This window comes from Rhipicephalus microplus, chromosome 1, assembly GCF_043290135.1.
Source record: "Rhipicephalus microplus isolate Deutch F79 chromosome 1, USDA_Rmic, whole genome shotgun sequence".
NCBI classification, from domain to species: Eukaryota; Metazoa; Arthropoda; class Arachnida; order Ixodida; family Ixodidae; genus Rhipicephalus; species Rhipicephalus microplus.
Window position 1 is genome coordinate 227,109,981 of NC_134700.1, and position 26,583 is coordinate 227,136,563.

A 26,583-nucleotide genomic window follows, 5' to 3' on the forward strand; every position below is an offset into this window, starting at 1 on the left:
CGACAGAGCAAATTCATAACAGGCCTCGGGTATTTTCGTCTCTACGTCTCCATAGAAGAACCCCGTTGTGGGCACCCGTTGAGCTACTGGAAAACTAACCAGCGACGGCATAGCAGGGTGTGCATAAATCGCCCAGTAATTTCGAGAATTTCATCGTCTGCTTTTCGCCGTCTTGATCGATCGTATCGTTTTAGCTATAGCCTTACAAAAGTAGGTGGTTTGCAAAAGAGCTTCGAAATCCTTCGTATGACTTGGTACTTGACAACCAATGGTGTCAGGCATACACTACCGCAGAAAACGTCCCGTGGTATACTAAAGCACACAGAAACGTCTTATCAACCACTGCGCAGTAGCGCATTGAACAAAAGGCGTCCTAGGATAATATGCGCAGCATATTTACGTACGTGAGGATTTAAAAGTTATGACGCGTCGCAATTAGCGCACGTACACTGAACATGAACGACGTATGTTGTATTTTGTTTTTGTTTTTTTTTCTGCGAAACGTTGGTATCTCCCGCCATCTGCATCGCTTATCTACAACGGATGCGGCAAGATCATATGAACGTTGAAAATGTCGTTGCATATGTATTTTACATGGCAGCACTGACAAACAAGCAATGGAGGAAAAAATTTGCAGCAGTGTTTACCATGAGTTTCCGGGAAAATACAAAGATAAGGAAAACAACGCACCTTCCGCTAGTTATTTATCATTGTCACCACGTTATTGTTCTAGATGTATGTGACCGAACGGGTGCACAGTTGCGAACTTGGTGTTCTTTGTTGTTTCTCTTCTTTTGTGATAGAGTGTTCACGGAGTTACATTCACGTTCGCTCCGCCGAGAATCGCTACCAGCTCGTGACTTATTATGCACGTAATGTTTTTTTTTATGTAGTGCGCGAAAAGCTTTCATGCGCATGGCACAAACGTTGTCCGAGGATGTCCTATTTAAAAAAAGGTAGTCATGCCGGCTGAAGTCACGTGCGGTATACACTGGGGTCCTTCTGCACGAATTGTAAGGACATTGAACGAGTCTGCGTTCAAAAGAATCTGCCATGGCGTCTCCGACCCTCATTTGCCGTCGCGCAGCTGATTCGCGCAGCAACTTTGAGGCTCCAGTAAAAATTGCGGGAGACCTAGAAGCGATCATGGGCACCAACGCCTTCCGTGACCCTTGCTTTGCGCTCAAGGAAATCTCGCCCTACTATACGAGCGCTGTAGTGTGGCTTTCCTGAGACGTGGAATAGTATGCAGTGAAGCACGCTTGCCGTTACAGAGAATTTTTTCCTGAAAGTTCGGATGCACTTGGCAGTTGAATAAAGTTAATTAACCAAGCACGATACATCGCCTGGGAAATAGCAATGACAAGGGGCAAATTGTAAGAAATATCACGTGCAAGCCTATTACAGGAATATTAGGGCGAAATATAATAATCGTGTGTTAGTCGAAAAGCTTACAGAGATAGCCATAGCTGAGTCTGAATGTAGTCGCGTACTTGGTACAAGCATCGACAAACCCTGTTGCCGCTAAATTGGCACCCGCAAAGTAAATAGCGAATATTAAGAGACCGACGTACATGCTCGAGTTACGAAACCACGCGCGCACTGGTCGTCTCGCGCGGTTGTTCGTCTGATTCAGCATGACAGTATCAACGTACTTCGTACACTCTGGCCCGATTAATTTACATCTCTAGGTTCCCTGCTGATGCAGCTGGGACCTCCAAAACTTCTAAAACATTTGGCATCCATATGCCGGGTTGGTACGAGCAACTAGTGTAAGCTCGTGTTGTACATGCTGGGCAAGTCATTCCGTATTGTTTTCCATGCACCTACCCATTTTTGTTTTCCTTTTTCAGTGCTTGTGTCACTTTTTCATCTCTCGTTCCGCAAATAGCGCTAACACGGAATATACGCATAATGTTTTTTTTTCTTCTTGCGTAGATGAATCACGGGAGACGAGCAAGAACAGGAGGATGGCTTAAGCCGAAGCGCAGCTAAGACGGCCTCGCGAGATCCAGGAAGGCGGGGATGTTTCGCACTTGGCGGGCTGAAATACATTGCCGTCCGATAAAGACAGCCTTGGCCGGAGGAGGTGGGCGCATTTGCATAACCCAGGCGCCTCCTTGGCAGCCGGAGAACGCGCTGGCTGCCTCGCCAGCGACGGAGCCACATTAATCCCGCGTTGCCTCAGCCGCGAGAGAAGATGAACGGCCATCGCGGGACGAGGCACGCTATCTCCATCGATTCTGCCAGCGAGGCGGGGCCTTCGGCAGATAGGAGAGGCACGCGGCCGCCAGGCAGGCGCGCCTATTACGCTGCATCGCCTCCAATTACCAATCTTAGCCCATTAAACTCCACAGAGATCAGTCCCGCGGCTCTCTCGCTCGCCGAAGACGCGGGCCCACGGCCTGCCAAGGTAAACAAGCCCGGGCTCCGCGGGCCCGGAGCTCGCGCTGTATACCCGTGTGGCGGGACGTGTGGGTGCGAAATAACAAACGCCTGTCTTTCTCTCTCTGAGCGGACGGCTCGCTTGAAGCGCAAAATTCTTTCCTACATATTCCAGGTATCGGCCCGAGCGTGGCAGCGGCGGAGTAATTACTTTTGCGCGGTGCCCGGCGTCGGGTGAAACGCTCGCGGCGTCTATGCATGTTCCCGCGTATCCCCATTGGATGATGCGAGCTGCCTCACGCTGCCTTCTCACGGAAGGGAAAAGAAGGTGTACGCACTACGTGCGCGAATATGTACACGGGTATGAGAGAGAGATTGGGGAACAAAAGGACGCAAAGGTAGGGTAGAGTGTAAGGGGTGAGGGAGAAAGGTATTGCCGTAGTCCGAGATACTGATAAGCGGCCCATAAAGGTGAGCCCGTGAGCCGAAGCACCGCAGTGCGAACTCCGGGCCACTTTGGGGACTGCGCGTCGGAAGAACACTCGACTTGGTTCCGGGGCACTCCCATATCAATCGGCCAGCTGCTCGCCCGAGGTGAGTTCTCCCACTGGGACGCTCAGCTTCTGCCAGCTGTCACTGCGTGGCAGAAGTGTCCGTGGTTTCACTTTGCTGCATCATAAAGCAAGACATAGTTTCAACTGCCCATAAGATTTCTCACGACTTTTTGTAAGTCACCGGACGGCAGAAGTATTTTTTTTTAAGTTAGGGAGTGTGGTTCTGTGTACTTTCGTGAGCGGCGCGAGCGTGAACGGCTGGAGTATCGAAAAAATAAAGAGATAGAGCAAAACTTTACATCTGACCTGAATGATCAGCGACTTGGTGGGCGCTAGCCTAAAAGCTATGTACCGGGAAACAGACGTAGATAAGCCAAGATTACTCTACAATTTCAAAAGTACTGCACAAGTTTGTCCCAATTGAGGACACTTAGTTTGAAAGTGTCAATTCAGCAGTCGTATCTTCCTGTGCTGACTTCACGGCTTCGTGCTCCGTGTGATAGCCTCGTATATAAACAAAACAGGAGGAACTTCAGCGCTCGTTTTTTCTTACTTAGACACAACATTAATAAAAATCAACAGATAATGAATCCAAGGAAGGTATGAAGGGCGTTATTTGTACTCTGTTGATTTTGGGGTTGCCGGCTAGGATCAACCTCTTCACGCTTATATCCAAATTACTACAGTACAATCAAAAGACTACAAATAAAATCTCCTATACCATATTTTGCTTCAACGTCTTGTGGCATTCATTAAGCTTCAATCACGTAGACGGAAACTTGATTGATTGATATGCAGGGTTTAACGTCCCAAAACCAACATATTGTTACGTAAAAATGACACGAGACGTGTCTACTTAAAATCTACATTCAAACTGATACGTATGGCGTCGACTAAGATGGAATACAGCACGTACAACCGACAGACCACTTCCTCGTTGTCGTCTTCTGACCGCTGATACGTCAGCTACGTAGCATTACCCCCCCCCCCCCCCCGGCGGTAAAAGCGCCGTCTCGGTGCACATTAACTACGGTCTTCAGTAGGCAGGTGGTAAAGTTTTACCCTGCTGACGTGCACAACATCACTGGGTGTGGTTGCAGGCAGGCTTGTGGTCTAAGATGCAGGAATGATCTCATAGGTGACGTCGGTTACCTGGCGGATGATACGGTAAGGACCCATGTAGCGAGACAACAACTTCTCTGATAAGCCAACTCGACGAACTGGGCACCACAGGAGAACAAGAGAACCGGGTGAGAAGTGAACGTCAGCATGCCGGCTGTCGTAGATGGCTTTCTCGGTGGCTTGCGAAGCCGAAAGTCTAGAGCGGACGATCTGACGTGCGTGGTCGGCACGAGCAATAGCGTCGCGTGCATATTCGGTTGACGGCGTTGTAGTGGTTGGAAGTAGGGTGTCGAGTGGTAACTTCGGATCACGGCCATAAAGCAAATAAAAGGGTGAATAACCAGTAGTGTCGTGGCGCGAGGAATTGTACGCGAAGGCCACGTGAGTTAGCGCCAGGTCCCAGTCATGGTGGTCGGAGGACACATACATCGCGAGCATGTCCGTTAGGGTCCGATTTAGCCGTTCGGTAAGGCCATTTGTTTGGGGATGGTAGGAAGTGGTCAGCTTGTGGTGCGTCGAGGAAGAGCGCATAAGATCGTCGATCACACGGGACAAAAGTGCGCGGCCACGATCCGTGAGTAATTGGCGAGGAGCGCCATGGTGTAGTATGACGTCGTGGAGCAAAAAGTCCGCAACGTCAGTAGCGGTGCTGGTGGGGAGTGCTCGAGTGATGGCATACCTAGTCACGTAGTCTATAGCAACGGCGACCCACTTGTTGCCCGATTTCGATTCGGGAAAATGACCGTGGATATCTATATCAACACGGAAGAAAGGTTCGGTTGGGATGGAGATCGGTTGAAGAAGTCCAGCCGGGGGCGCAGTAGGTCGCTTCCTACGTTGGCATTTATCGCAGGAGGACACGTAACGGCGAACGGACCGGGCGAGACCACGCCAAAAGAAGCGGCGACGCACGCGGTCGTACGTCCGAGATACACCCAGATGACCAGCAGTTGGTTCATCATGAAGCTCGTGCAGCACGGTTGAACGCAATTTTTTCGGCACGACAAGAAGAAGCTCAGGGCCATCTGGCTGGAGGCTACGACGGTACAGCGTGCCATTCAGAAGGACGTACATGCGAAGTGACGTGTCGTTTGGAGCAGATTCGAGACGGTCAATGAGTTGTCGCAGAGAAGCATCAAGACGTTGTTCATCACCAATCTGAAGAAACTGGGACATTGACATGACGCTGAGGCTAGGCTCGTTGTCTGATTCGTCGGGCTGATCAACAGGATAGCGGGATAAGCAATCGGCGTCCAGATGGAGACGTCCATACTTATAAGCAACCGAGTAGGAATACTCCTGTAGGCGTAATGCCCAACGACCAAGTCGTCTAGTGGGATCCTTCAGAGAAGAAAGCCAACACAGCGCGTGATGATCTGTGATGACACGGAAAGGGCGGCCATACAAGTAAGGACGGGATTTCGAAACCGCCCAAACAAAAGCAAGACATTCCCGTTCTGCTATAGAATAATTGCGTTCAGACTTAGAAAGCAGACGGCTTGCGTACGCGATCACACGGTCGTTGCCCCGCTGAATTTGCGCCAAAACTGCACCAATTGCGTGACCACTCGCGTCTGTTCGCACTTCTGTAGGAGCATCGGGGTCGAAATGTGCAAGAATAGGAGGTGTCGTTAGAGCGGTGATTAGCTGAGAGAAGGCGTCAGCTTGAGGAGGGCCCCAAGAAAATGGGACGTCTTGTTTGAGAATGTCAATGAGTGGCCATGCGAGTGCCGCAAAGTTTTTCACGAACCGGCGAAAGTAGGAGCAGAGGCCCACAAAACTGCGAACATCATGGACAGAGCGTGGGACTGGGAAGTTTGTTACAGCGCGTACTTTCGCCGGGTCTGGCCGTACGCCGGCAGCGTCAACAAGGTGACCCAATACGGTAATCTGACGAAGACCGAAGTGTCACTTGGAGGAATTGAGCTGCAGGCCGGCCCGTCGAAATATGGATAGAATGGTCGAAAGGCGTTCAAGGTGGGTTGCAAAGGTAGGTGAGAAAATGATCACGTCGTTCAGGTAACACAAACATGTCGACCATTTAAATCCTTGTAGAAGCGTGTCCATCATTCTCTCACAGGTCGCTGGAGCGTTGCAGAGCCCGAATGGTATGACCTTGAATTGGTAAAGACCGTCAGGGGTAACGAAGGCGGTCTTTTCTCGGTCCATGTTATCTACAGCAATTTGCCAGTAGCCAAATCGGAGGTCGAGAGATGAAAAGAAGGTGGCGCCATGGAGGCAATCTAGGGCATCGTAAATGCGTGGTAGAGGGTACACGTCTTTTTTGGTAATTTTGTTGAGATGGCGATAATCAACGCAGAAACGCCATGAGCCGTCTTTCTTTTTTACTAAAACCACGGGAGATGCCCAAGGGCTAGTTGATGGTTCGATTACGTTTATCGTAGGCATTTTGGCTACTTCTTTCTGAATCATTTCTCGCTCGAACGCTGGCACGCGGTACGGCCGACTGTGAATGGGCTCAGAGTCACCAGTGTTGAATCGATGAGTGACAGTTTTAGTCTGGCCCAAGGGACGATCGTCGGTGTCGAGTATGTCACTGTATGAGGCCAAAACTTGGCAGAGAGTGTCGGCCTGGTGAGGCGACAGCTCCGATCCAATCATGTTTCGAAAAGTACCATCGTCTGAGCTGAGTGACCGTGAGACTGCGCTTCGATCAAGAGCAGATACAGTGACAACACTGACATCATCCTCTGTTATGGCAGTTAGCTGGGCTAGAGACATCTGGCAGGGCAACACTTGAGGGGTGAAACCAAAGTTAGGGAGCGGAAGTAACACACAGTTATCCGCTATGGTCGCGATGGTATAGGGCACAGTAACACTGCGCGTCAGCCAAACGTCAGTAATTGGCGTAACGATATAATCACCGTCAGGAACGGGAGGGGTCGATGACAAAGACACGTACGTGACAGCTCGAGGCGGCAGGCGAACGAAAGTGGTTGGGCTCAAGCGGCTGCTGAGCTTTGCAGAGTAGTCGGCAAAGATTCGTAGATCAAGGCTGAGGGTACCAGACGAACAATCAATTAAGGCCGAGTGTGCCGAAAGGGAATCAAGGCCAAGTATGAGGTCATGAGGGCAGAAGGCTAGCACGGCAAAAAGGACCACGGCGTGACGACCGGCAATGCTGACACGAGCAGTGCACATTCCGATTACTGGTACAGTACCGCCATCGGCAACACGTATTGCCTGCGTCGTGGATGGCGTCATAATCTTTTGTAAGCGGCAGCGTATAGAAGCGCTCATAATAGACAGGTGCGCACCTGTGTCAATAAGGGCGGTCACAGGAACATGGTCGACTTGTACTTCAAGCAGGCTATGGTGCGTGGGAAGCGTCAGTAGAGGATTTTAGGCCGTCATTGGTATTGCAGATTCACCTCTATAAGCTGCAATATCTAGTTTTCCTGCTGCGGTCGTCCAGAGAAGCTCGGCGAGGAAAAGCGCCGAGGTGGCGGAGAGCGGGATTGGCGACGTAGCGGCGACGGGGAGCGAGAGCTGCGGCGACCGGACGAAAGGGCGTAAGGGTAGCGGCGACCGGGCAAAGGGGCGTCAGTGGAAGGCTCGTAAGATGACGAATAGAAATTGAAGGGTGCGGCGACTGAACGTCGAGGGGTCGTCGGATGCATGAGCGCCGAGGTAGAGAAAGTCTGACGTGGTTGGTTTGACCAACGGCAGCGGCAATAGCGAGAAACGTGCCCAGGCTGGTGGCAGGAAAAACAAATGGGCCGGTCGTTGGGTGTTCGCCATTCCGAAGGGTTACGGAAGGGCATTGTTGGAGGTGAACGGCGAGCGTGTCCTCGGGAGTAGGACGGGACTTCAGGGCGAGTCAAGGGACATGCTGATGGAAGGTCAAGGTTCGCAAACTCCTGCCTCACCACAGCTTGTATTAACGCCACTGATGGCTGTTGTTGGTCAAAGGCGAGCGTTGCGAAAACGGGTGGCTGAAGAGGAGCCGGACAGGCGGCTTCGATTTCCCGACGAACAATGCGTGTGACATTGTCATACGTGGGGGACTGGCGGGCGGCTTCACACGATGAGGTTGCGGCCGTATTGGGCAGCCGGGTGAATCGCTCAGTAATACGGCGGCTCTTGGCTTCTTCGAACCGCCGGCACTCTTTAATGATGGCGTGGATGGTGGCAACGTTGTTGTAAACTAGAAAATTAAATGCGTCGTCTGCTATGCATTTCCGCACATGGGCCACTTTCTCAGACTCACTCATGTGCTCGTCAATCTGGCGGCATAGGGCGATGACGTCGTGAATGTACGCGACGTACGACTCCGTCGACGTCTGTGCACGAGCCGCCGGTTGATTCCGCGCTGCCATCTGCCGCCCAACGGTGTCGCCAAAAAGGTCGCGGATCTTCTCTTTAAAGGAGTCCCAGCTCGTAATCTCCGCTTCGTGCATCTCGAACCACACTCGCGGTGGGCCATCGAGGTAAAAAAGCACATTGGCAAGCATAAGAGTCGGGTCCCACCTATAGCTTGCGCTGACCCGTTCGTACTGGTTGATCCATTTGTCGACGTCAACGCCATCCTGACCGGAAAATACACCGGGATCACGAGCAGGAGGTAGAACGACGTATGTAGAAGTCACGGCAGGGGCAGGTGGTGAAGACGATGGTTCTTCAACCTGTGACATGGTTGGACCTATGATGATGCGGCCGTTGCGGAGCTTCGTGATGAAGACGGGGAAGTACCCAGCACGTCCACCACAAAGATGTTACGTAAAAATGACACGGGTACTCGGCTGCTGACCCGCAGGTCGCGGGTTCGATTCCCGGCTGCGGCGGCTGCATTTCCGATGGAGGCGGAAATGTTGTAGGCCCGTGTGCTCAGATTTGGGCGCACGTTAAAGAACCCCAGGTGGTCTAAATTTCCGGAGCCCTCCACTACGGCGTCTCTCATAATCATATGGTGGTTTTGGGACGTTAAACCCCACAAATCAATCAATAAAAATGACACGAGGCGTGTCTATTTAAAATCTAGATTCAAACTGATGCGTATGGCGTCGACTAAGATGGAATTGTTGTTGTTGTTGTTTTCCTGTGCAAATGGCTCGTACCCAAAGAAGGGGATTGGCCGATTATAAGGTGAATTTGCCCTAAACTTTCAGCATTGCGTCATTCCTACATTTTTTTTGTAACTTAATTTTGATGGAATACAGCACGTACAACCGACAGACCACTTCCTCGTTGTCGTCTTCTGACCGCTGATACGTCAGCTACGTAGCAATATTGTTATGAAAGATGCCGTAGTGGAGGGCTCCGGAAAATTTTGACCACCTGGGGTTCTTTAACATGCACCCAAATATTAGCACACGGGCCTATACAGCATTTTCGCCTCCATCGAAAATTCAGCCACTGCCGCCGGTATTCGATCCCACGGCCTGCGGGTCAGCAGCCGAGTACCTTAGCCACCATAGACCACCACGGCGGGGCAATAGACGGAAACCTGAGGAGTGGTTGAAATAATTCCGGCTGCTTTGGGCATCCGCCTTTACACGTGAACGCGTTCTGGAGTGAAACCGGCAGAATGAAGGACAGCCCATGTCGGAGTGGTTGGTTGTAGATTATTCACTGCAGAGCGAAAGGGGCTGTATAATGTAAGTAATGTATGTAGATAATGTATATAAAGAATGTCTCATTGTCTGTCCACTTTCCTATTCAATCAAAATTGGTGGGAAGAAAAAAATAACTGGGACAGTCATAAACTTTTTGCCTGCAAGGTTGATAGGATACATCTATAGCCGCGATAAAATCCAGGCTCATTTTATGTTCGTGTGTGCAGAGGGCAGCAGCACATAATTTCTCTGGGGTGACCAGGGGCGTAGCCAGGTGGTGGCACAACCGGCCTGTTAACTCCACCCTAATTTTTTCACCATTACATACAGAGCAAAAAATGACCGTTTCAAATAGATGCCCCTCCGCCTTAAATCAAGAAGTGCCTCCCCTCCCCCCCCCCCAAAAAAAAAAAATTCTGGCTACGCCTCTGGGGGTGACGTCACGTATCGGCAATTCACATATTTTCGCAACGTGATTTCGCAACGTGCATAAACCTGCGCGGGGTTTTAAATTTGGGGGGGGGGCAAAGTTTCAGTGTCAAACCCCCTGCTTCCCCTGTTGGATGAGTGCCAAGGAGAACAAGCCTCACGATAGATCCAAAAATGAAAAGTGAAGCCTTTATGTGCTAATCACGATGACTTATTGCCCTTAGTTGCCGGATTTTTGGGGGTAAATGTTAGAATTGGAATTCAACATCGGGGCCTTCGGCCGCCACAGTCAACAAATACCTGCATGATCATAATACTGGACGTCAACATGCGATGGGACAGGTCCCGCTGAGTGAATATATGGGGGCTCACTTTGCGTTCCCGTAGGTCATGACGAGAGCTGTAGCGCAAGACAGGGACACGAGGACGAGTGCTACTTCTAATTGGGACTATTATGCAAATCACCGAGTCATCCTTCGTAGACCACCAATCTGCGCTGAAGCCTTTATCATATACCAACCAACACGAGCCGCCAGTCCCCCGTTGGTGATCAGGGAGGAGCACCCCCTTTTATCAACGAAGCTGTTTAAGCCAGTGGTAAGGTATACAGCGGTGCGTGCAAAAAAAACTATCACCATCATTAACGGTGATATCCCACTACTCACAACTGGTCCACTAAGAATAAAGAAGGTAACAGATGGGCGGCAAACACCAATTAGGATTTCTAGACAAGACGTAACCAATAACCGAGAAAAGTTTGAATGAACCGTAGGGATTAGTCCAGTGATAACCACCATGACCGCACGTTTCAGCTTCGGTCAAGCATCAAAACGAAGTGCTTCCGTGGTACCTATACAATGAGATAATATTAGCAAATATTCGGCAACGGCGGCTGCAAGAAGACGCCAAAGCGATGGAAGCCCTACGGGAAGACGACGTGCCGTAGATCTATGAGGGCGAACGCTCAATTTCGGATAGAGTTTCTATCTCTGGAGCTTAGACATCCGTGTCGTGTGTGTGACTGTAGTTTAACTGTAATCTATATCTGCTCTGAGAACTCACCCAATGAAAAAAAACTTAGCATCACCTGGCTAAAGCTTAGCAACAGCCTAGAAGCAGCCACACTCGACTTCAGGATCGACCAACTTCGCTGTTCCCAGCCTTGCAAGTGCAAGCTCCGCCATTCCCCCCCCCCCTCTCCTGTGTGCACGCATATGCAAGCAGTATACGTGCTTATATGTGGGATGTTTCTTTTTGCCCCCTCATGGGGTTTATATAGCACTTGGGAAGACGAGGGCGGAGAAGGGCGTGACAAACACGCTGTCCTGACACACACGTTCAGTCCAGCTGAGACCCTAGACAGGATCCCTGGAGCAGGCGTCATTTCGATTTACCGATGTAATCGCCTAGTCAATAATGAGAGAATCCCAACCGAAACTGTCATTGCGACATCCGTGGGCACAACATGCCCGCCTGAAATGGAGTTATGGTCATTGATCTTTCGCATAGAGCCCTTCACTTCTCGTCCGATTCAGTGCCTAACTGCTGAATATTCGGCCAGAGTGCGGGAGGATGTAAGTCGAACCTCCGTTAGCGGCCCACCGTTATTTTACAACAGCATATTATTTTACAAAACCACTCAATTCTTGGCCAATCCCCACAGTGGGTATGCGTCACGAGCAATAAGTGAACAATATTAAGAACAAGAACTGTCCTTCTTCGTCCTCGTCGCCCCATGCGCTGTAATTCTCATAACGTCTTAGCAGCAAGCCCAAAGCGCTACATTACTGCTCGCACCCACCGCTACGAAGGGCGGCGTGCGAGATGCGCAGGTGTCCGGCCGCGTCGTCCAGCTCGAGTCCGCGCGACGGTGTTCCGTCGCCGTGCCCGTGCGACTCGTCCTCGCCGCGGCTGCTGTCCAAGTTCCGCCAGCGCCGCCACAAGGCCAACGCGCGCGAGCGCCAGCGCATGCACGGCCTGAACGCGGCGCTGGACATGCTGAGGCGCCGCGTGCCCATCAACCACCAGGAGTCGGGCAGCGTGGTGCCCCGCCTCTCCAAGATCGAGACCCTGCGGCTGGCCAAGAACTACATCGGCGCTCTGGCCGAGACGCTGCGACAGGGCAGTCCCATGGAGGCCACTGTGTTTGCCCGCCACCTGGCCAAGGGACTCTCGCAGGTCGGTGCTCTTAGTCATAGCACTGCCTCCTTTCACTGGTCGTATAGGCATGCGCAGATACTCTGTTAGGTGGAGAGAACAAATTTTATCACAACATCCTTCCCCCTTCCACACACACATCTGATTGGTCGAGTCCTGAAGGGAACGAGCTTCGCAATGGGCCCAAAGATAAAAATGAACTGATGAGGTGGTTCTTAGAATTCCTGCATTTATTGAGTACCCGCGTTTCCAGAGGTAAATGAGAGAAGCAAACAGAAGTAGGATGACATACTAGACGAGTTGGTTGAAATGCACGGTACGGTTGGTGCCTGAACAATAGCGTGAAAAATAGGACCACTTGAGGGAAAACTTAGTACGACGCTGTCGCATAAAGCGTCCTATCTGTCTTCTCTTCATTAGTCTCATCTCTTGAACTGTTGTACCGGTACCATGCAGCAGCAAGTACGTGAATTTAAGCATCCTCGATTGACATTATCGTCAAAAAGCAACATGGCTGTAACTCTGCACTGTAAAAAATAGAGGTGCAAGTTCCACCTGAGGAAAGGTCCTTGCGTGATTAGGGTGCTACTCCCCCTCCCTCCTCCAAGCGCACGTATATGCTTTTATGTGCAAGCACTTTTACCACCCCTATTGAAATTTCGGGGATGTTAGGAAAGAATTACACAAGGTTTCAGTGGGACTCTGTGGGGGGAATGGGTAGTCAAGGTAACACAACAAGCAATGAAGGATTCGCAATGGTCCTGCGGGATATGAATAGCACCGCATGGTTAGTAGCCTGCGCCTGTCTAGGATATGTCAACCTGCAGTTTGAACATGTATGGAAAGACCTCAGTCAAATTTGATTATTTATGATTCCACAATCGAGAGACTTGGCAACACCAAGGGAACTCCAAACACTGTTAAACGATACGATATCACATCTAACAAGACAGCCCATGTACATAGGTTGACACTACTACTTTGCCAGGCGGAGCTAAACCATCTCTCGTTTTGTAAAGTGCGCCTGTCTGAAGCTGTCTCGCTAGCGGTGCGCCTTCATTGTGCGTCGACTTAAAAGATCACGGCCACCCCGCCGCGGTGGTATAGGGGCTAAAGTACTCGGCTACTGACCCGCAGGTCGCGGGATCAAATCCCAGCTGCGGCAGCTGCATTTTTGATGTAGGCTCGTGTGCTGAGATTTCAGTGCAGGTAGGTAAAGAACTCCAGGGGGTCAAAATCTCCGGAGCCTTCCACTATACGGCGTCTCGCATAATCATATGGTGGTTTTGGGACGCTAAACCTCACGACGATAGTTGTAGCGCGAGAAGAAAACGACGACACAGAGACAAGAAGGACACGAAAGACACGTCTCTGTGTCGTCGTTTTGTTCTCGCGCTATAACTATCGTCATGCCATACCAACTAGCCCAAGCTGCCACACTGCTAAACCTCACGTAGCAACCAAAAGATCACAGCCTATAGAGCTTTATGTGCTTTGCTGTTTATCATATCTGCAAGACGGGCAAGATCCGGCCACCCGCGTTTCTTGTCATGCGATGAAGATGACTTTGATGATGACCGCTGTAGACACGTTGTGCACAGCGTCGAATAGAATCGTCGGTACTTATTAATTGAAGGTTACTTGTGGTGTTCTACGTGAAAAACTCAGGGCATGGTTATGAGTCGTCCAGTAGTGGGGACAGTGGGTAATTTTGGCTCCTTTTAGCGTATAGTTGGACGTATATGCACGGGTGGGGGCGTAGCCAGAAATTTTTCTCCTGGGCTGGTCAATAACATTTGTAACTGAAAATTTTGTGACTCACAGATTTCGTGAGCAGCAGACCGGAAGGTGGGTGGTAGGGGGGAGCCACTCTGTGTATGTTCGTGCATGTGTTAGTTTGCATGCCAGGGGTCTCAAATACGCTGCCCGTGCACCATTTGTCTGGGGTCCGACCTGCACATGTCTGCCGTCATCCCATATTTATTTTTATTTTCTTAAGTACGTTCATGAGAGTTTAACTGCGACGATTTTCGGTGCGCGACACCCCAATTCCACCACATCGGCATGTTATCTTTAATCTCGAAATCCATCGTCGTTGATTTGAAACTAGCGATAGTGTGTATATGGGCTAGCGGCCTCCCAACCCCACCCCACTCCTTCGTTACGACAGTGCTGTCCCGTGAGTCGCACCGACCGTGCTGTGCATGCTGATGGCGCTTGCAGAATTACTGAATAGATTCCCGTGCACGTATACGTTATTACATTAAGTGTATCTTGTGACACGTTTATTTGCGGTTCTCGTTATATTCTTTCTAACTCTGTATCTTCCGGTTACCTTAAGCTATCAAAACTATTTTTACACGGAAAAACCGGACTGTTGTGTTCTAAAAGTTCAACCGCTACAAATACTGCTATTACAAACGAAAATTTTAAATTTTAGGAGCGGAAAACAGTGTGAATCAGTGAAAACAACAACAGTCGGACCACGTGTTTTTTTACGATCGCTTGTAGCTTCGTTAATATTCTACCGGGAAACTTCTTACTTATAAAGTTGAAAGTCCTTAGGGTAGACCTGACGCTACTGAAGTTTGATCAGGCTAGGTTTAATGGTTCCAGAGTTATTCCGCAATCAAAATTAAGCCTAATCACTAAAAAGATTAAATTAGTAATATCACCTCGCAAACGCATTTAAATTTTGTCCGCTTAATATAATAATAAATGGTGCTGTAACGTATTACAAACTGCACCCACGAGCATGAATTATCGGCGCCCCGTGTGCTCTGTTAGCAAAGCTCGCACTGCAGGTGCGCAAAGGGCAAACTTTCATCGCGTACGCTAGACGACGAGTCTGCAGTGCCTCTACCGTGCGGTACCCGCAAACACCCGATGCGTGCCGTGCGACGGCTTCACTAAATGCAAAATTCATGAAGCGCTGTTTTCCCTGTCTCGTCCTTGTCAATCCAGTGCCGCGATTAGCTTTATGAGCATGTTACACCAACAAGGCCAACAAGCTACCCTTGGAAAATGCAAAATTCCTTCGTGTGATAGCGCTTCAGACTGCGTCATTGAAATTACATCACTTTCTGATTGGTAGCCGTTGTACTGCTTTCCAGTCTTACGATGTAGGCTAGGAGAACAATTAAAGTAAGAGGCATGCGTGGCGAGTGAAATGATGGGATTGTTGCTTGCGCGTTATAAACCTACAAAGACACGGAGGAATAATTCCTTCGTGACTATAAAATCAGCATGAGCAATTAAGGCGTTTCGGATGTATATCATTCTAGCTTGCGTGTGTTGAACGCGTGGCTTTTGTGCTTGTAAAAGCTGTACCCTTGCGTCTTTCCAAACACTGGGCCTCGTCAAGTGTGACGCCCATGGGACGGCTTTCAGCTCTCCCATAGTAGAGTACCAGGTACTCAGTGCAGCCAACTCTAGGAAAATTTCTTTAGATCTAGGGAATATTGGCTGTACTTAGGGAAAAAGGGAAATTTGTCAGCATCTAAGGAAATATTTCGCTTCCACGTGAAGCAAGCAGATCGACGGCGACACCTCCCGGCCAAAACCTCGGTTTTGTTCCTTCTTCCACTTTTTCTCTTTTACAGCACCTCTACACTCACCCAGAAGCGCTGTTTCATGCCCAGTATAGTGGTTCCGAGGTGTGCAAAGGGGTCATAGGGCCGGTCTCTGCCCCCAACGCTGTGTCAACACTCTCCTCTCCCCCACTTCATTGCAGTTCATTCTGTGCCGTCCGTGTTCGAAGTCGATTGCCTGAACCCCGGTTTGAACCAAGCCCCGCCCCGGTGGTCTAGTAGCTAAGGTACTCGGCTGCTTACCTGCAGGTCGCGGGATCGAATCCCTGCTGCGGCGGCTGCATTTCTGAGATGGAGGCGGAAATGTAGGCCCGTGTGCTTAGATTTGAGTGCACGTTAAAGAACCCCAGGCGGTCAAAATTTTCGGAGCCCTCCACTACGGCGTCTCTCATAATCATATGGTGGTTTTCGGACGTTAAACCCACATATCAATCAAACCGGTTCGAACCAAAGAAAAAGTGCTCTCACTCGAGCCTGCCAAGTATATGTTTTCCTTTACACCAACCTCGCATTTTTCTCAATTTTCACCCGCGCAGTTATTTTTTTTTCGGTTTGTTGTTTCTTTTTAACGGTTTCCCTTCTTTGCGAACGCTGTCACGTTGCTAACAAGCTGCCACGGGGAGCCATGTGGCTCCGCCAAAGTCACCAAAATTTTTGTGAAAAGCGCGGCCAGACCAGTAGGTTGCATGTATATGCAGTTATTTGCACAGCTCAAAAAAAGTTTTAAAAAAAAGTGGCTCGTATAAAACTGCAAGGATATATATGAAATGAATATATGGCAGTCAACATTTGTAATAAACATATCTTATCGTAACCATTCAGCAGATTGCGAGGGATGAACTGCCAGCTCGCATATAATATGCCTTCAGGGTTAAGCTATTTTTCATCACAATATACTGCTTCAGATATCATGAGAAAGCTTGAAAATACGTTTTTCAGGACATTCTTTATATGTTATAAAAGCGTGAATCACTTCGTGTTTTATATGAGCTCCACCAAGCATTTTCTGCAGGAGAGTTGCAAAATAACAGAATTGATGAATTTTTAAGCTTGCACGCCGGAATATTTCATGTACTGTGCTTTATGTGCTCGTTCAGGTTATTATTATTATTATTATTATTATTATTATTATTATTATTATTATTATTATTATTATTATTATTATTATTATTATTATTATTATTATTATTATTATCTGTAACTTGCATGCTATTACAAGTGCACTGTATCGTAGTGTAAGATTTCCGTGTTTTGCATTGAACAGTTAGCAGTGTTCCTGAATATTATTTTGATAATTTGTCTTTTATTCGGCCGATATAATGCTTCTTTCTTGGTGATTTGTATAAGATACTGCAAAACGGCAAGCCCACCCCCTCCCCCGTGTTATGACCACTTACCTTTGTGACTATGTTGTTTAGAGCTTTTCAACTTGCACTGCGACATTTTTTCACCTTCAGCACAGTGATTTTATTGAATATTTTCAAACTAATACACCATTATATCATAAAAGTGAACTTTGATTTTTTTTTCCACAGCAGAAGCACATTAGTCTTTAAACAACCGCTCTCCATGAAATTCTAGAAAAATCTAGGAAATTTTCTTGCTCTAGAGAGAGAAAAAAGTGGCTCCGCAGGTTGGCAGCACTGCATGTACTCTACATCGTTCCCCGTTTTTTCTAAACGCATCGATTGGTTGACAATCTCCGCCGTGCATAAACTGGGACTGATTATTGCTCCCCCCATAGTAGAGTAAATCGTGCTCTAAACCGCCGACTATTTAATCTGAACTTAGACTACGAATCAGGTACGAGTACTGGAGACGGCACACTGCTCTCCTATAATTGAATACGTAGTGCTCGAAATCATTACACATCACTTTTTTCTAAACACACGCCAGTATTGGTGCCGTCAGCGACCTCCCATGCGTCGTCGTGAACTCCTTCACGGCGTAATTTTTGTCAACGTGGGCTCATGAAGTGTGAGGCCCGTGGGATGGCTTTATGCTCTCCCATAGTAGAGTATATCAAGTACTCCAAATCAAGAACCGCTTCCTTTAAACACTTTTTTCTAAACAGACACACACGAACTTCTGGTGTTGGTACCGGTAGCGTATAGCTGCCAATCATAAAGTGCGCATATAGCACCCGAAAGCATTCATAATTTGGTCTAAATACTGATGAAAACACGGCATATCCACGAAGTGAATGATGACGAGTGGGCGAAGCAGTGGGACCGTTCGATGGTACCGTAAATCACCCGTGACATTGACCACTCACGCATTTAAATGAGTGCCAAGTGGTGTACAGTTATATACAATGTTTATTAGTCATTACTGGTATGTTGTGTTGAGTTGTGAATTTCGTTTTGTTGTGGTATCAAATCTGGCTTGAAGTTGGCCAACACGAGGTCTCGGCACGTTTTATATATATATATATATATATATATATATATATATATATATATATATATATATATATATATATATATATATATATATATATATATATATATACACGGAAAATGCATCGTAGAGCATGGGGTGTCTGCAGGGTGTTTAGGGTTGAAGCTCCTGAGGATGTTGGCTTGTCCGCCGTTGTTCGTCGTAACCACCCCTAGTACCCGGAGTGCTCACTAGATTACGCTGCAACGTTTGCTCCCATCACCAGCTCATTCACGCGGCAGCAACTCGAGAGTGGTAGGTCCCATCATTTTTTTTTTTTGCCGTGATTCGCCAGCTGGGTACATGGCACGCGTTCCTCAGACTTTCTGCCGCGGAAATGCACAGGGACAGGGTCCTCAAAACTCTGCAACGGCTGCGAGCGGCATTCACTGTTTACCGATGTACCCCCGGAGTTTCACGCACTCATGGAGATTCACTCAGTAAATATGCTATAATTTTTTTTAACGGGGTACAAACCCATGTAGCACCTTGCTTTGGTAGGAGTGAGAAGCTGGTATAGCTTATGGGGGGACAAGTTTTGGAGTGGCTTGAGGGGACAAGTGCCCTTTTGCACCACCCTGCCGACGCCCGTGTCGTAGAATATAACGAGAGCATATCTACTGCACAATCCAGATAGCTTATCATGATCCTCATCGTCATCATCTTCATCGTCATGAGCGTCATCGTGGTGACGTATGGTGGGTGTGCAGTGCCGTGATGGCAGAAAGAGAATGTGTGGTGAGGAACGCGCTTTTCTCATCATAGTCATCGTCAGCGGTGGCTATGGTGGAGGCGAAAATGCTGCATACCCGTGTGCTCAGATTTGGCCGGGTGCGCGTTAAAAACCCGATCGAGAGGTCAAAATTTCCGGAGCCCTCCACTACGGCGTCCCTCATAATCATATGGTGGTTTTGGGACGTTAAACCCCACAAATCAATCAATCAATCAATCAGTCAGTGGTGGCTACGGCGCACAACGACGCCAACGGACAAGCCTCTAAAACTGCATGTTCGGATTCGAAGATTTAAACATACGGGATGGCTAGCTGCACTCCCATAGTAGAGTGCCGCTCTGAAGCTGAATCTGAGTTGTCAACCATTATTCCGTGAACTATATTTTGCAGGTGCAGGACCGGGATAACGGGATAACGGTCTGTCATACTAGAGTACAATTACATATGCCCAAATTGTCAACCATTTTTTCGAATATGCACCTAACCACCTTAACTAAAGGACAGCTTACTACTCTCCGACCACCGTAGTCACACAGTAAGGGGGAGGGAGGCGGGGGTGTTACTGAGACGAGCTGGACGATGCTGTGGGATGAAGACATCTCGCGAAGTCTTTGTGCCGTCATGATGACGACATACGAAGAAGGTGGCGATGATCTCATTGCATCACTCGCGTTGACGCCGACACCGCCGAGGGTCGCCTTTCGCGTTTGATGAGGAATCTGAGGCTTCCTCCCTAATAATCGAAGCGCTGAGAAGCATCGGTATCTCGCCGTGCAGTGCAGCGCTGCGTGCACTTCCCTCTCCTCCAACCAATCATTCGGTCTACCCGTACACCCAAGAGCAGTGGGAAAGCGTGCACCCTTTGCGACCCACATTATCACCGTCGATTGCGTGCGCCGAAGCAGTCGTGGTCATGGTTACCTGTTCGAGTCCATTAATTAACGTTTGCTTACTCTTCGCAGGCCACGGTCAACCTGATTGCCGGCCAGCTGCGGCTAAGTCCGCGCGCCATCTCGGTTCCGGACAGCTGCGCCACGCCGTCTCCGGCGCCACACTGGGTCGGCGCAACGACGCCCCCGCAGCCGTCGTCGCCCGCGGACGCCTACGAGATGCCACCCCGGACGCCGGACGCTGCGCCGGTTCAACGGCCACGGCCCTTGGCGCCGTCGACGACGTATCCGGGGGCGGCTCCCTAGGTCGCCTCTCGACTACGCCATCGTGTACACACTCTGGTCTAGCTCTGCGGATAGTTTCACTCTACATTGCGTATAAGCTCGAGCGCTGATGAACTGAGCAGAGAGATGTAACGAGACGACCTTGTGTTGCAGCATTTCGTTTCTGCGCATTAAAAAATGAAAGACAACCTGAATATTGCCTGTCACGTACAGCTTACTGCGCTCAGACCTATAGGTACAACTGGGTTGACATACCTGGCTTTCATTTTCTTGGTCTCTCTCTCTCTCTCTCAAACCCTAACTGCAGCGTGTTGTCATAATAATGACGACGCATGAATTTATCGCATGCTTCTTTACTACTCAAGGCTCAAGCCAATGGTTATTACGACTAAATCTACATTTTCTTGTTTCCCCCTCTTTGTTGGAAACCTTGTTAACTCGTGCGAGCTCTTTACCACGTTACGCTATTGCTCTGCGTTACTGAACGACGAAGACATGGAAAAAAAATTAAATGTACACAGGTCTCACCTATGAACAGTATACACGTGCACTTGGTGGAATGATGTGGAATAGTTTAATAAGCAATGTCGCTCAAGCCACCATTTAATACAAAGCGTCTTACATCAGCGTACTCTATAGTTGGTAGTATTTGGAGAGGGCGCAATGCCATTCTTTATTTAGTATGATAGCCGTATCTATTGTGAAAAAACGATAAGTGCTACTTTGCTCTGTTTCGAAGTGGTCGGCAACTGGACAGACGCATGACTTCGTTGCATCAAAAGCTTAGAGCGCATCCTTTAATACGCGATATTGACGAAGTAAACATGTGCACGTTCAGCACCTCCGTGTCGAAATATATGCGCGACGCTTATGGACGTGTATAAACTATGTTTGATTTAAATGTTTGTTACTAATGGCAGCTAACGAACGAATGCGAGTAGTTTAGTGCTACATAATATTTCACTATTTGGGCACTGTAGGAGCAACATTACACAAGACTGCTTCTCCTCATTGTACGAATAACATTTGTAGTCATTGTGTTACACGTAGCCGTTTTGCCTTGACTTGTTTTTCTGCTTTTTTCTTCTTGCTGACACCCCAGCACTAAATAAATTACGAATAAAGACTACTAGCAGCAATCGTTACTGGGGCCTTTTTTCAACGCACACAGAAACACACATATATGACCGCATGTGCTTCACGTTCATAAAACATTCGGCAACTAGACTTTAATGTTCATATAATATATACTTTGCGGATGGGTCTCGGCACCACCCTATTGGCTATTAACATTGCCGTTTTGTATCTTTAACAACGAAACGAGCACTGCTGGGATAAATGCCTATGCATTAAAGCGGCCGTGTTAGTGCATGCGATGCTTCATGACTATATAGTTAGATTCGCGTCACCACATGCAAAAACGAAAGAAAAAAAAAGAACTTGTACGACGCTTGAGTTTCACATAATACGATAGCGTAGTTGGGCTCCGTTTGCATCGGTTTTTCAATGGATAGCCTATAGCTTCACTTTTCAGTTGGAACCTAAACCTTGCCTCAAATAAAGTGTAACATTCGGTGTTTAAAAGTAAAACATGCGGTAAATACTGTTTAAAAGAGCCAACCACACCATTATTTTCCTTTTCCGAACTGGCAAAGCACCCACATGTAAAGCAGCATGAGCGCCAACGCAGCTTCACAATTTGTTGAGGTTGTTTCCACTCATGATGGAGACTAATTACACCTGAGCGCTTTGTAATTGGTGGGCCAATGAACCGCCAACTCTTTGCGCATTTGACATGTTTTAACGATTGGTGCAATTCTAGGCTTCTACCGCGCCATATTGCGTGCCTGAAAGAGTCTGCTCGCATTACATGACATTCGTATAAGTTCTTTTTTTTTTTCCGAAATCAGTTTCAAGCGCTGACGTGGCTCTGTTGTGAACACCTACTTGCCTCGCGGACGTCCTGGGTTCGATTCCCGCTAGAGTATAATACATTTCAGATTATTCTTTAATTTGCATCTATGTCGAATGTTCGCTAACAACGCTGATTTTTCGCTCGCAACCAACACCAATACCGGAATTCCTGCGGAACGAGCACTTCACGGCTATCTGCGCTCGGTAACTCTCCATTGCAGGTAGCGAAATCATCTGTACTGGCGCCATCTGAAGCTCGTTACGAGCCGGACGTACGGACCGGAAACCATACGGTACACCCACGCGCAGTCTCCCAGCCTTGAATGAAACTCCTCGCAGCCAACCACGCGTCGCATCTTCTGCGCATAAGAGGAGGAGGAGGAAGACTGCCTTGCACTGGCAAGGAGCTCGTCATCTCCAGAGCCGACACACACACATACACTCGAGGCACACACAGCGCATAGCAGCGGCGGTGACTCATGCCCGTATCAGGGCCATAACAAGCGCGTAGTAGAACGAGAGCGGGCAAGCCCACGCCAGGAGGCCGGTCAAGGCGGCGAAGGCGACGAGTTTACGCGACGATAAAGGCAATAACAACAGCAGCAGCGAAGCCAGCAGGGGTCGACGGCGAGCCGCCCCCGTTCGTCTGGGTCCGGCCACGTCCTTGCAGCACAATACGGAGTACGCGTGTCCGCCCACGGATCAACCGTTAGCATCTGAAGGAGAAGTGGCTGGGGACCAGTTTCTCGCGCTGCCAAGATGCATCGAACAAGCTACGCAACCACCGCCAACAAGAAGAGGGGCCGAAGGTGGTATAGTTTGGGCGTAGTGCTAGTTTCCTGCCCAGGTCCTTATGGGAACGTGTGTCGGCGCGTCGCGTTTGTTTTCGCGAATATGAGGATGCGGTTTAACTGCACTGACCGCAGCTCAACTTGTGAAACGGTCCGTCTCGTCTTGTACGGCCGAGCACTGCACTGGTATTTTATGCAGCCCGTACACTCCAGGTCCCCTTTGACTCTTCCTTGCAACACTTCCGACTCTTCTTTGTATAATTCTCTTCCGAGAGTCGCCATGATTCTCTTTTAGGTTAGTCGTGGGATGCACGATACTCCAAAAGGGGGTTAGCATGTCTTAAATAAGAGCCACGCTCGGGAAAGTCACACCTGCAGCAAAGAAGAGTCAATTGGCACCTTCGAAAAAAAAAGTGTACGCATAACACAGGGTATACGGTCGGGGTGTCCGAAACAACCTCGTAATTTTTACATTTGCGTGGGCAACCGCGCCCACGTGATGCTTAGGAACGTAAACACGCACATTAACAGGCATGTGTCGAACCCTCCCCCTTTTTTTCTAACGACGTTAAATCTTAGGTAATTGACAGGCTCATGCAACATAGATATAATCCTAAACGAGAGAATAGGAAGAAAAGAAGAAGACAGAGAGACTTTTTATTAGGAAAAAAAACAGAATAAGAAGAGTCATAATATAGTTTCGGTTTTGCCATCCACATACCAGATTTCGTCTAGTTAGTACGTTCCTAATTATGATTCCGTGACCACTGGCGTGGGAAGGGGGGGAGTTGTAGAGGGCGAGAGGGGGGGAGGGCGCAACGCAAGCCCCAAGCATTGACATTATAGGGAGGGGCGCGAGACCGAGGTGCAATGTCAGCCTCATACATTGACATGATAGGGAAGGGGAAGGGGGCGCTGCGACAAAGGTTCGCCCCCCTGAAAGGAAATCCGGAGCACGCATATGTCGGTGTTCTTTTTCTTTTTGCAGCCAATATTTTTGCATTCTCGCATTCTTCCACATGCAAACTATAAGCAGCCATTACGTCAGCATTGTACATATGCTCAAGGATGACCATGGCAGCGTGTTTGTATACAAAATTAGATCATTTGTAACAAAATTGCAGATACGTAGCTAAAAGAAGTCCAGAAAAGGCTGTTTGGTTTCCGGGGATTTTACACTCAATATAGCGGAGCGCAGCCAATCATCGGTACTTCAACGAATAAGACAATATGTATGCGACACATGAGCTATGGTAGAGGAAATCAACGAGAAAAAAGCACGCTTGAATGGAATAAACAAATTTACCCTAGCCTATACGAGAAGTGTTGCGAGGAAACACTAAAAAATTTCACCTAACACTCGGCCATGAGAAGAAGAAGAAGAAGAAGAAGAAGTACCGCTGGCAACTACGGCGTGCATCATTAAGTCATCTCCGCTCGTTAAACGAACGACCGGGAAGTTACAAACGCATCACAAATAAGAAGTTGTAATGACACCACGCGCAAAACAGTTTTGTCGTGATGAAAGGTGGCCCCATTGCTGAAAGGTGGACAGAGGCCAGCTCTCCGATTAGGACACCGAAACTGGAATACGCAAGATTTTGAATTCCCCAAGGGCGGGTGTTACCTACTAAATTCCGCCGACATACAATTCACGTACACCAGTACAAGAAGATCGTACTTTGGGAAAGTTGATTGATTGATTAAGTTATTGAATAATTACCTCATCATTTGATTGGTTGATTCATTTATTCATCTCTCTTTGTAGTGCGAATGATACCAGAGATTATGCATAGTTATAACACATAAACCCGGATTTAACAAAGTCAGTGAAATGAACTTTCTAGTGGAAAGAGAACTTTTTCTTGTATCACGTTTTTTTTTTATTTTTTTGTCGATTAGTTAGACAGTTAGTTAGTTAGTTAATTAGTTAGTTCACAGCAGCCAATACATAACAGGACATCTGAATCAATTATTTCGTTAAATTGAGTACATCGTTCAACATATTGGAGTGCAGGGTTCCCTTTCAATGGGGGCGATGATTTGTCTCTGCACCACCCCCCTCTCTATTATATCAATGTATGGGGTTGACTTTGCGCCCCCTCTTCGTTGACTAAGAGATGGTGCCCCCTCTCCCTCCCCCCTGCCCCCTTCGGGCGCATGTCTATGTTGCTGAATCTACAATACTTAAAATAACGCAAGAGCAAGACATGGGAGCTTGAAATGCTCGGCTTCCTTGCATGCCTGCCGTGATTCCCTCTAAACCTCGTGTGTGTGTGTGTGTGTGTGTGTGTGTGTAACTACATCTATCACTGTTAATCAATTCAAGAAATCTTCATCGATGGCTCACAAGCTATAGCTTTCCCGTGATAAAAGACGCCGTCGTTGCACGTCCCCTTCGCTATCCCATGTTTGATAAGCTGAAATAGCAGCTAACATCTGAGACACCAAGTTGTGCGTTCGTGTGCCGCCTTTTATCGGCGCCGCCAGTGTGCTTCATTCCACTCGCGCGAAAGCGGGGCCACACGTGTGCCCATCTGACGGCCTTCACTTCAAGACACATCTGCAATTCTTGGAACTGCCAGCGGCCGCGTGGTGGCGGTGCAATGAACACGAGTTCATTGTTCCCCGAGGAGTCGTGTTCCCTCCCAGATGACGCGTGACTCAGACGCCGCTCTTACTCGCGCCCTTAATTGTTCAGGTAAAGAAAAGTGTACGTTTTTCTTTTCTTTTTTTGTTTCACGACTCGCTTGTTTATTTTGATCGCACCTTGCGCCAGCGTGCGCGCTTGCTGGCGCTCTTTCTTCCTGCGCATTTCGTTTCTCGCAGTCTCGTGACCTGCGTGACTGCGCTTCTCGCAATCAAGGAGTGACCTTTGCGCCACGGTCGTGCGGAGCCCACGTGACGATCCGCAGTTGACTAAAAGGGTTTTTCCGTGATCTCCGCGAGTTTTGAAAACAACTGCCCCACGACCTTCAGCTGCGGGGCCCTTTAGTCGTAAAAAAAAAAAAGCCCGCCTACGGTGAGCTGTCTCTCTGGAGTGAGTATGCTCATTAAAACGGCGTGAAGACACGGTGACACTGCAGGTGCTTTGTGTGAGTGTGCATGTGCGTGAGCTCGCGTCACTCGTCGTTTATCGCCGGTTGCGTGGCTGCGTTTGTTTTTTAAATGATGGCCACCGCGGACCAGCGTGCTGCAAGGCCACAGGTAGTAAGCAATACGTGTCGCGTGCTACTGCGCTAAACGGGAGACATTAAAGTTTGCCTTGCGTGAAAGCATCCACTGGGATATTGTTATGTCTCAATACTGCGTGCCAACGGTTTGTTTCTGAAATCTTTTTATTATTATTATTATCCATAACTCACGTAAGCGCTAAAGAAACGCACGTAAGACGAGCGAAAGACACAGGACAAGCTCAGTACCATGGATGAGTACCAACTAGCCAGAACCCAGTGCCTTTTTTAAAATTATATTGATATAGGCTGACGCTCGAGGTTCCTTTTTGCCGTCGCCGTCACGCTCTGTATAAAGTCGAAATCAACAGCATTGCCCCGCTCTTCGTATGCTTTATGTACGAGTGAAAGCGTGCGAGATGGCGCATTGAGAGCCGCCAGGGGGAGGGGCGGTTGCGTTGGTCTGCAAGTAGTTGCGCGCGGACTATCGCGACGAGACAAGAATATCGTCTCTACTTTAATACACGTGTGTTACACGTGTTCTC

The 26,583-nt window shown here is 48.5% G+C and overlaps 1 protein-coding gene across 1 annotated transcript; it reads left to right on the forward strand.

Moving 5' to 3' along the window:
* The first annotated feature begins 1,944 nt into the window (after nt 1-1,944).
* On the forward strand, nt 1,945-21,303 carry LOC119166720 (neurogenic differentiation factor 1). The gene is made up of 3 exons (XM_037418048.2): nt 1,945-2,979; nt 11,878-12,244; nt 19,948-21,303. The coding sequence occupies exons 2-3, from the start codon at nt 11,891-11,893 to the stop codon at nt 20,179-20,181; spliced, it is 588 nt and encodes a 195-aa protein (XP_037273945.2). The 5' UTR covers nt 1,945-2,979; nt 11,878-11,890; the 3' UTR covers nt 20,182-21,303.
* Nucleotides 21,304-26,583: the final 5,280 nt, after the last annotated feature.

Coding starts and splice junctions, on each gene's coding strand:
- LOC119166720 (XM_037418048.2), top strand. CDS start 11,891: ATGCGCAGGTGTCCGGCCGCGTCGTCCAGCTCGAGTCCGCGCGACGGT. Junction 12,245..19,947: donor TGGCCAAGGGACTCTCGCAG/GTCGGTGCTCTT, acceptor TACTCTTCGCAG/GCCACGGTCAACCTGATTGC.